The 11864-nt window shown below is 34.3% G+C and overlaps 1 protein-coding gene across 2 annotated transcripts in view; it reads right to left on the bottom strand.

Moving 5' to 3' along the window:
- Positions 1 to 10201: 10201 nt before the first annotated feature.
- The window catches only part of LOC117107081, a 12018-nt gene continuing 10355 nt past the window's right edge, over positions 10202 to 11864 (bottom strand). For both annotated transcript variants that reach the window (XM_033248615.1, XM_033248616.1), the window contains exons 6-8: positions 11600 to 11698; positions 11000 to 11146; positions 10202 to 10462 (exon numbers count right to left, since the gene is read on the bottom strand). In XM_033248615.1, the coding sequence (XP_033104506.1) occupies positions 10355 to 10462; positions 11000 to 11146; positions 11600 to 11698 (354 nt within the window). In that variant the 3' untranslated portion in view covers positions 10202 to 10354. The remainder of the gene's footprint in view (positions 10463 to 10999; positions 11147 to 11599; positions 11699 to 11864) is intronic.

Here is an 11864-nt window from a genome sequence, read left to right as displayed (position 1 = left end):
ATACCCATCTTGATAAATCTTGCCAGTCATTCAACTGAATAATGATATGCTTTGCTTCGTACAATGTGTTCTAATTGAGCACTGTTATTATTTATCTGTTTGTTTATACAGTATTGTGTTTACGGTGCTATGTAGCAAACTTGATCATCACTAAATATAGGCTACTCTGTAATCACACTATACTTTAACATGACTGCTCCAATAAATGACAATGTCCAGCATCTGTGAACATCATTTGTGTTAGAATTCTACAACTGATACCTACATTAAAAACTAATTAAATTATTCAAAATCATAATGTGTTAAAAAAAATGCCAGTTTTTTTTATTTGAAATTAATTATATTTTTTACTGTGTGGGAAAGTGACAACCTAACAATTTTTTTTATCCGACCTTACATCTTACCTGTAACCATAACCATTACATGGATTTTATTTAGGCCTAAAATCTCACACTTACATGGCTTCTTCTTAGGCCTCTGATCGCCAACACCAGGCCCGTATCCAGCTTTTTGAATTTGGGGGGGGGGGTGCATTTTGCGAGCGCAGCGAGCAACCAGGCTGGGGGGGCCACCCAATACCCCCGGTCGGGGTCCGGGGGCCTTTGGCCCCCGGACAAATTTGCTTTCTTACGTACTAGTAGACTAATTTGAAGGCATTGTATCATGTTAATCTCTATATGTCCGTGAAAACAGCGATAGGGCCTATCAAAAAATTACCAGTGGAGGACATGGAGAAACAAGCAAATTGTTTCCCAAATGAAAAATACTACTGTATAAATTCGTAACCATTACGAATAAAAATTAAAAATCAATTCTGCTTTTAAATGAATAATAGCAAAGTTTTATATAAAGAGTGGATTAAAAGCGACTGTAAATGAGATGATTCAAACAACTAGAAGCATTTGAAACAAATTAATCAACATTTTTATTCTTGGCATCGACAGAAAACAGAGGTATAAGCATAATTATAATGTATGTATACGCTATCTATCCATTTAACCCGTGACGGGGTATAAAAGGATCATCATGATACGACTAAATTGCGCGTGTGGAGTCAGCGCTCTAGTATTCTTATTGTAACTCATTTTACATTTATACAATCTTAATACCTGTCTCTTATACACATCTAGATGTGTATAAGAGACAGTAGTATAACTGACTTCTTAGTCGATTTCGACGAAAAACTGCAGAGCAAAATAATTTACATTAGTGAATAGTGTTATATTTTTTTAATTGTAATAATAATGCTAATTATAGTCATTATCTATATTTTAAATTGAATAAGGCCTTATATTTGTGCCGATTTGCCTTCCAGACGTGCACAGCTGTGGAAGAAATATATCGTAGCACCATTCTTTTAAATGTCTTATTATTACAGGCATATTTTGAGCTCTTATTTATGTCTATTAAAATATCATTAAAAAAAACCAATTTTACGAATCTACGAAACAACATTGGATGAGGATTGTCACGATACAAAAGCAACACATGTGAGAATTCATTATTCAAATTACGTTAGTAGTACAGCGAAAGGAGCAACAGAGTATAGATAAGTGGAAAGTATACCACTTCAGTATTCGCGGCTGATAGAAACACGTATATGTTCACTAAATAATGGAATAAAAATATTATAAACTCCTGACCATGTTAATCACTAAAATAAGTCAATGCGACACGAATAAAGAATGTCTACATTCATCAAATTTTAGCATGTATAATTGTACAATCCATTTTAACCATTTTTATTATTCGCCAGTATGCCTATCTAAACTGCTTTTCTCAATATTATAATTAAGAATTTTTGGCAGAGTTCTTTATTTAAAGGGTAATTTGTCTTTCATTTAATTGCAAAAGTTTTTCTAAAATTTATTATAGTTTACAGTGGCGGATTCAAGGGGGACCCAGCCGGCCTGCCCCCCCCCCCAACACACATTTTTTTTCAAAATTAAAACATAAATTGAGGAAAAAAGAAGACTACTCGAATTTTGAGTCTGAGAGTGCCATCTGGAGGTACCTCAGCCCCAAAACTATGGTGAGCTGAGGTAGGTAGCATAGACCTTATATCTGTGAAAGCGAACCCTCCCTCAGCACTCATATCCTCGCAATTTTTTGCGAGTATTAATAATACTGATAATTGTCAATATGTAATTCGAACGACAATAGTGATGCGTACCTTAATCAATTAGTAGGTCAATGATATAGAATCAATAAACTACGTCTACATAATATTGTGTGAATATTCTATACTTATCACCATTATCAATCGGTCAGTCGGCGTACACTGAATTAAGCAAGTCAATATTGTTGCTGGAGCAACACCGCTCTACATAAAATGTAATTAAGAAAGTATATTTATTAGGCCTATTAATGATAGAATATCTATTAATCGATTTTGATGTAACAGGCCCGTATCCAGCTTTTTGAATGGGGGGGGGGGCGTGCGTTTTGCGAGCGCAGCGAGCAACCAGGCTGGGGGCCAGGTGGCCGCCCAGTGCCCCCGGTCGGGGTGCAGGGGCCGAAGGCCCCGGAAAAATTTGCTTTCTTACGTCCTATTAGACTAATTTGAAGGCATTTTATCATGTTAATTTCTATATGTCCGTGAACACAGTGATAGGGCCTATAAAAAAATTACCAGTGGAGGACATGGAGAAACAAGCAAATTGTTTCCCAAATGAAAAATACTACTGTATAAATTCGTAACCATTACGAATAAAAATTAAAAATCAATTCTGCTTTTAAATGAATAATAGCAAAGTTTTATATAAAGAGTGGATTAAAAGCGACTGTAAATGAGATGATTCAAACAACTAGAAGCATTTGAAACAAATTAATCAACATTTTTTATTCTTGGCATTGACAGAAAACAGAGGTATAGGCCTAAGCATAATTATATTGTATGTATACGCTATCTATCCATTTAACCCGTTACGGGGTATAAAATGATGATCATGATACGACTTCATTGCTATACACTGACATACCGGCTGGTAGTTAGGGGAAGATACACCTAAACGATGTTGTGTTATGTTGCTGGCAGTACAAAAAATTGCGCGTGTGGAGTCAGCGCTCTAGTATTCTTATTGTAACTCATTTTACATTTATACAATCTTAATACTGTACTGTTTCATTTTCATAATGATTCTGGGAGCAAGGTCACATTTTTTTGGTTATAATTAGTGGACGTTTTTCGATTTTGGTGGGGGGGGGGGGGGGGGGGGGGGGAGGTGCATACGCACCCAACGCACCCCCCCCCCCTGGATACGGGCCTGTGTAAACTTGCAGAGCAACACAGTTCATATTTGCGTAATGTTTAGTCTTTAATTTAATTGTTTAGGAAGGGAGGGAAGAAGACATAGGCCATTGGATTAGAGTTTGTATAGGTTGTATCTGTTCTTGTCTTCTTTCATATAATGCATGGCAGTTGTAACCATTTACATTAAGTTTTGAGTTACGGACGCTAGTGTGTTTTCCACAGCCAGTAGAAGTTGTCCAATAATCTAAATAATTAATATTTATCGATAGTGTAAGTGCCTCTGTTCAGTGCCAAGTTGCAGCGGGCGCACTTCTATTTCAGTACGGCAAGGACCGAGTTATAGCAGGGTCACTTATATGCCACTTTTTTAGATTGCAGCGGGCGCACTACTAATGGCGCATTTCAAGCCAAAAGGTTATCTTCCAGTGTCATTCGTGCTATACTTGTAGTTTGTCGTAGCCCACATATAATATTATTCATCAATAGACTATCTGGCTAGTCCCGATTATATATGTTGTAAAATTCATAGGAGGTGGACATCTGTTCTCGTTTAAAGCAGAGGCGGATACTGTTAGGAAAGGGGTGGAGCCGTGAATGTGTAAGCGGAGCAAAACTATTGGGCCAGAGCCCCTGGTGAAGGGTGCAATTGTTGGCGGATTATCTTGAAGCTCTAGCACCCTCGATCATTTGAGGATGTATTTGATCGATTTAATAATAAATAATAGATTTCTACTACAGTATTTAGCATATTAATTTTCTGCTAAACTCTACAAGATTTTTTTTTTTTTTTTTTTTTTTTTGGACCAAAAATTGGGAGCGTATACTCACCTCACGCACACACTAAAGGTATTTTTGCTTGCACCTTCTCTGGAATTTTGCTATCGTATGCCTATTCATGACAACAATAAACCAAACCAATCATTTTTCCAGGTGGTTGTTAACGGTTCCAGCAAACCTCGTTTAAAACACATCACATCCTACATGGTGGATTTTTGTTTTTCTTCTTTCATATTAAAATTTGCCTTTGTATGACTATATTATTCTTATTTTAAACTGCAAGAAGTAGAATATTTACGTTTTATTCAAACGACTCAAATCGTTGCCTTTTCTGAACTCCATAACCAGAAACTCGTCCCCTCCCCCTCCCCACTCTTCAACTCCATTGCCTGACGCTGGCTACGAGGTGGTAAAGGATGAGGATCGATGCTGTGTACTAATGTATAAATAATGTAGCTTGGTAGACTACCCTCCCAATCCTAACATTTCTAGGTTCGAATCTTGTAAAACACCAGAACATCCACATTGTAGAAAAAATATTACAGAATAGAAAAGCTGACATTTTACTATTCTGCTTTGTACAATGTCATTCTGTGTTCGTATTACAACAAAACGTGTTATTATAACTTATGGATAATTTAATTCATTGTATGGGACAATAAGCATTGGTTTATTCGGATGATTTTCGTCCCGGTATGAATAGACCACACTTCATTTAATGTAGACGTCTGTTATGGTTAAGATCCAGGTGTTGACGCTTTAAACTATCGCATAGTTAAGGCAAGTTCATTGTTATATTTAAAAAAAAAACAAAAACAAAAAAACACACACATTATAATTCATTTATTATAACTGAGATAGTTGAAAAATATAATTAATTAATGTAATATTATTATGATACCGTATCAATGCATTTCTTTTGATGATGGCCTTTTTATTTGCTGTTATTTGCTAACTTATGTTTGGTTAATTAAACGTTGTATTGTAGACCCTATTGTTGTAACGCAATGAAAGGGACAGCCCCCTGTTATTGCTTCGTGAATAATATTGTGTTAACCTGGATTATATAATCCATATCATCAAAATGCATAGTGGCCTACTGTTTACTCAGGCAATCGGTACTTAAGGAGAATCTGCACGTATAGTTCTGGTTGTTCAAAGGTTTATTAACGATGAGAAAACATTCCTTTCGTTTCGTAAACATTCTATTTCCTCAAACGATGAAATGTTTTAATAAGCAAGGGGGCGTAGGGTGGTTCCCATCTGAGAGGGAGGTGCGAAAATTGTAAATGCGGAACTACAAAATATCAGTGGCATAACGAAGCGGCATTCGCGGCCCGGAGGCAGGTGCAGGGGCCAAGGGCCGCGAATGCCGCTCCGGAAGGTAGCCCCCCCCCCCAGCCGCTCTGGTGTTTGTAGCGTTTTGTGATGTAATGTCTTTTTTGGCACAATTGAGTTTTTTAATTTTGTATCGTCATTTGACAAAATAAGCGTAATATATTGTAATTAAGATAATATATTGTTCATCTGTATCTTAATTTCTTGTTACACAAATTTTTATTATTTTTATTTTGCAGTATTACATAAAACTAATTATTAAAATAAAGTTTAAAACGTTCAATCAAAAAAAGGAACAAACAAAATGTGTGTACTCTTTTTCTAATTATTACTGTTGCATGTTATATAATTAATTATTATTGTTGCAGTTAGTGGTTATATAATCGTTATTAATGTTATTATAATTATTGTTAAACACAGACACTCATGACCTTGTAGATACTTACAGAACCTTCAGCAAGATGAAGGCGGCAACTTAACGGAAATAGAAGAAGAGTGTTAGTTTTTCTCCTACACTTTATTTATTTGTTCTTTTTTACTGTTGATTTGGTGCTCCATTCTGCCAGTACAGTAGGCTTATGACATTATTACGAAAGCGAAATGTTTCTTAGTCTATATTTATACGGTCACATGGTTCCTTATAAAAATCCATTGAGTAAAACATAATATAATAAAACAAATGGTTACAAATAAAAAGAACCTAATTAAGGATTAATTTTAATGTTTTAATTTGTATTTTTAATGTAAAAGCTACCTTATCTGAGTCCTGGTAGAAATTGGGTTTGGTTTTTCATTTGATACTGTGTTGTTTAAATGCTTTTGTGGTTTCAATTTTTTTTCCTTTTCGAAATAGTTTAAACTTTGGCATTTGTATTTTGAAATGTTCAATTAATTAGCGGTTAGGAATTTATGGTGTAATAAGGGAATAATTAAATGGGTAATTTGGGTTTCGGTGTTTTTACTCCTGACTGGAGAAGGGAAAGGAGGGGTAATTGAGACATGGGTTTGTACTTGTCTTTAATCTCTTAGATTTCAGATTTGTCATGTTTTGGTTTTGTTAGTTTTATTTTCCTTGGTTGTAAAGACTTACACCTTTAAGTAGTAATAATCAACATTATCGATATGAAGAAGTAATGACCCTTTCAACTAAGCAACGCCCCTTGGATATTGTTGCTAAGGTCCCACAAGAACAGGTGCGTTTTTTGTGGGAGAGCACGTGTGCTTGTTGGACACGCGCGTATTCCTGGCACTATTCTGATTGGTCAGTTGATAAGTTATAATGATACTCCAAAAAGGCCCATTGTTATTCAAGTTGTAACGATATATCTAATAACTATAAATGATAATTATACTTATAATAAATCGAGCAATCATGCCAACGAATTTGCTGAAAAATAATAATGTGCAGAAATTTATAACGCGCCAATTCAAAAACATTATCAAAGGCGCAGTGAACAATTAACCCAATTAAAGCGATTCTGTAAAACAAATATTTTTCAAACTAGTTTGTCCTTTAATCTTAATCCACAAGGCTGCATCCTGCACATAATAATGAACAAACGTAATGAATCGTAATTAATATTATTGAAAAAAATCGAAGTAATAGATAAATTAATTGTGTAAGTACAATACTACATTAAGAAGAGAATGTTGCTCGCCCTTATATAAAAATACAAATCAAACATATCACATTATTAATATGAATAAATTAGAGCGCTGTTTATTTGGAATGACTGGATATCGGCATACTGCACAATATTTAAAAAAATATATATTATTAGTTTGCACTTTCATAAACTCAAATACACACACTGAGGTACATGGCATAGAAATCAGTTTTAGAATTTACCTAAATGCTGCATATCGTTACAATTTTTATATTCGTCGTTAATGTTAATTTTGCTTATTATTAGGCCCTGATCATGTATATGATATAGAGATGGTCAACAACTGTATACTGATTTACAAACCATCTCTTCTGCCTACACACTGGTTTGTGATAATAAACCTAGTAATCTAAAGAATAAAATAGTTCATTAAATTATGTTTTTAATTATAAATTATAAAAATTAAGGAGTAGTTTATACCCTAATTAGCAGACGCTTGGAAATTATTATTCTTATATTCTTTATAAGAATAAAAAACAAATTATTTATTTCCTTACTCTTTTGACTTTTATATTATTACAGCGCTTTCATCATGAATGCTCTATAGTCTATTTGTAAATAATTATTTTGATTGTACTCGATGTTATTTTATTTTTTAATAGAATTACAGTATCAATATTGCTATAAATTTTTCCATTTATAGTGTTGTTGCCTGCTGTATTATAACTCAATCGGAATTTACAATGGCTGCTTTATATCTTACTTATTTTTAGTTTTTTAATTCCTACTCAGTATCCACTTTAATTATTCCATAATTTACTATATAATTTATCGTAACATGCTATTATTTTAATGACCTATCTATTGTGTGCATTTACTTCTGCACACCTTATTGTTTATATTAACACCTTTGTTTTTCTTTTTTTTAATGTTTTTATTAGATGATGCAGGGCAAAGGGAAACCTATAACAAGACCCTGCAAACGAGCTATGAAAATAGGCAAGAGAGGTTAGAGGGCACTTGTTAATAAGAGTTTTTAAAATATTTAGGTTAAAGGATGAAGAAGAAGGAAGAGAAATTCAGAGAATCGAGGTTTGGATGATGAAAGAGCGAGAATGGAAGACGGTACGAACAAAGGAAGTAAGAACAGTGTACACTGATGGCTAGTGTGGGTCGACCGTTTTACACGAGCTGGGAGAAATAGTGGAGGCATGATAGATGTAAGCTCCTCAGAGCATTTTGCAAAGAAATAACGATAGAAAATGGAAAGAGCAGTGACACATTGACGATGAGCCAGCGTTTGAATGGAGTGAGTGAGAGAGAGATTCATCCCCTGTAAGCCTGACTGCTTTGGACTTCACCTTTCCAAGAACACTGATAACAGACGGAGGAGCACCACACCAAATATGCTGTGACCATATCCGTCTTCATACCAAATCCTTATTATATTTGTTTATGTATTAGGCCTACTTTATTTCATCCAATAATAATACTTTAATATCAAGAGCTATATAAAATAAGGAGTGAATCACAATACAACACCCGATGATGAAGCCCCATCGATAGGGTCGGAAGCTCCTGAATATCATATCGTTAGTCCTACAGTTCTACAAACTTAATTCTATATTCTATCTGTAGACCTTTACATTTGCTGGCATCAATCGATATTCGTAAAATCAGTGAAGATGTAAGTGTTTGCCTGATTAATAAATAATAATTATTAAATAAATGATTGATTAATTGATTGATTGACTGAATTGAACTTATTAGGAAAATCGCACTAAAGAGGTCTACAAAACTTAAATTGAAACAGCGAAATTCCGACGATAATCTAAAAAAAATCTATAGACAGTGGGAGAACCAGGATTTTCCCGGGGGTCCGAGGTCCTCAACGAAGAGGGGGGGGGGCTAATGTCCCCGACAAGATCAAAGGTCGGGAGTCGCTCAAAATCTTCGATTGGTCCAAAAATATGACAATTTAGGGGCTTCAAAGGCTTATTTCTGTCTCTTATACACATCTAGATGTGTATAAGAGACAGATAAACGATACTATCGCGTCAATAACTGAAATTTTGCGTCACTAAACACCGTTAATATTAAATTATTAAATAGATTTTAGCTACTTTCAGAACAATCGTAATACCATTAAGGTTAAAACAGCAGGGATGAGTTTTAACTCGGCTTTCTCGGTACAAAACTTCCATAAATGTGGACACAAACCACACATAAAACACCCCTCATGTAAGACCAATAAAATTGTAATTTTTGAAATATTTATTTTAATATTCAAAATCGAACAAATAAAATCAGTTTAATTATTTAGAAGAAAACATACATAATTTTGGAATGTGGTGCTGGAGAAAGATGCAGGGTATAGAATATAAGGACCTGAAAAGCATTATGGGTGTAGAATGGAGAAGAAATGTATATCTTTATCAGAGAATAAGAAACAACAACCCCGATACTGGATTGGATTTAACGCATCTCCCGTAAATATAGGATAAATATGGAAAATTGACGATTAAAAAAGATCGAATTGATAGGCCTATGTTGTACAACTGAATTTTCAAAGACACAAAAAGATGGTTAATGAAATAGGACTACCGATTTTTGAAAATTCAAAACCGGGGAAGGGTGGGAAAGGGCAGTTACGCCCCTTTTCCACTTTCCTCCCAATTTTTTAATAGGCCTATTAAAAAATAATCTCATCCCATTGTGAAAAATCAGTTGCAGGCTTAGTGGGAGGCCTAGGCCTACTCGAAAATTTTTTTCCTATGCATCTGGGGCCTGGCTTTAATTGCATAATTCTGTTTATACTCAGATAAGAATGAAAACGTACGAATACACATCGATACGTCACGCACCTGACTAATCTCACATTGCACCGCCACTCACAGCATTTTCTATTGGTCTTTCCAGACTATCAGCGATAGGTTACCACAACCAGGGGTAGCGCCAGGATTTTCCCGACGGGGGGACGGGGGGGGGGGTGGAGAGGAAGATTTCCCTTATGACAGCAAAGTGGGCGTGGTCGAGCGTCGCTTAAAATGTTCTGAAAGTGGCCAGGGGTCGGATCCCCCAAAATTTTGACAATTTAGGGGCTTCAAAGGCTTATTTAATCGATTTTGGAGTCTACTGATATGTAGAAAATACATGGATTTTTTTTCTCACCGACGAATTTTGGTTTTTTCTCCCTGACTTGGGCCCTGCCACCCCCATCCCCCGAACCCCCCCCCCCCCAACTGACGCGCCAACTGCCTATAAACCGTAAAAAGTAGAATGTATTATGATTATGTGAATATTTGACAATCTGCTCGATCCTTATAAACCACATTCGATAATGATTACAGTGTAACAGATTCTTTTCTACTGTACAGTACTACGTTTCCAGTGAATCTATCTGCTGACGCTGAAGACACGTGATCAAATCAAGCGGCTGCACCACAAGAGAAACAAAGTCACGGTGCATCGACAGCAATTCCATTGTCTATAAGATATAACAAAAATCATATACTGTATTATTTATGCATATATAAATCATGATATGATAGAGATAAACTCTAAACCGTCTTGCGGTATATTGCTATAAATACGGTATATATAAATATATTTTAAACGTTAAAGAAGAGGAATCTGCGAGTGTGAAAAATACGTACCACGATTTGGATTCAAACCTGAGACCTTTTGCTGTCTATGATTTCGCCTTAAACAACGTTTAAGGAGAAGATTTTATAATACTATTCGTAATGTTATCACTATAATCATCAATGTAATTATCAAAATTATTGTTACTAATATTATCATTATCGTCATCATCATCATTATTATTAATTTATATATACCATCATCATTATTACTACTACCATTCATATGAATTATAATTATCATTTATTCGTAAGTTATTATAAATTCGTAACGGTATCACGAAGATCATTATTGTAATTATTATCAAGATTATTGTTATTAATAGTATTACTGTTAAAATTATTATTACTCTAAACGTTCGTTGAACAATATGTATTACCTGTTCGTTAGTAAAATGTTGGTTAACAGGTAAGCAATTTATAGCTGTCACACAAGTTTCTGTGAAACTCCCAAACTGTTTCGCTTTAGGTGTGTTAAGCCGTAAGCCGTGCATTGCTGCCAAACCCTCTTCGTCTACACTAGCGACCTACAGTGTATAATTGATAATTAATAATGATTAATAATTATATTCCTATTGCTTACATATCATCTCTATTTTGCCGACATCTTATCATTCTTTACTTGTACTAAACTAACTTATCAACTTGTATAGGGTACTTTTATTGTGATCCAATCAATATAGTATTGATTGTATATTTTACTCTTTTATATGTTTATGTTAAAGCTTCCATGTTTACTGACTTTTAAACTCTAATTGTTGTTATTATTACCATTATTATTATTATTATTATTATTATTATTATTATTATTATTATTATTATTATTATTATTATTATTATTATTATTATATTATCATTATTTATGTTATTGTTGTTCGAGCACTGTATATACTGTCTCTTATACACATCTAGATGTGTATAAGAGACAGTAAGCAAATATATAAATAAAAATCAATTTTCTCAATTTTATGCTCGCTTACCGTCCGTCCTTCTAGTTTAAAACCAAAGTCAGATTGGTTTTTTTGTAGGTCGATGACCACAACTTTTGCATATGGAAGTCGAACAATTACCAAGTCCACCTAAAGAAAATTAAATAAAATAAAATATTATTGTATGCAGCAAAATTTGGTTAAAAATAGAATTCACTGTTTCTTTATAGTATGTTGCATTCATATTTTGTGCTTATTGTATGCTTTATGCTGTGCTTCATACGATTATAACATCTTGTTCCTAATTGTTGTTGTT

Source organism: Anneissia japonica, unplaced genomic scaffold, assembly GCF_011630105.1.
Source record: "Anneissia japonica isolate Jap-2015-1 unplaced genomic scaffold, ASM1163010v1 scaffold288048_len465947_cov159, whole genome shotgun sequence".
Lineage (NCBI taxonomy): Eukaryota > Metazoa > Echinodermata > Crinoidea > Comatulida > Comatulidae > Anneissia > Anneissia japonica.
Note: the sequence above shows the minus strand (reverse complement) of the source record. Positions and strands in the feature narration are given on the sequence as shown.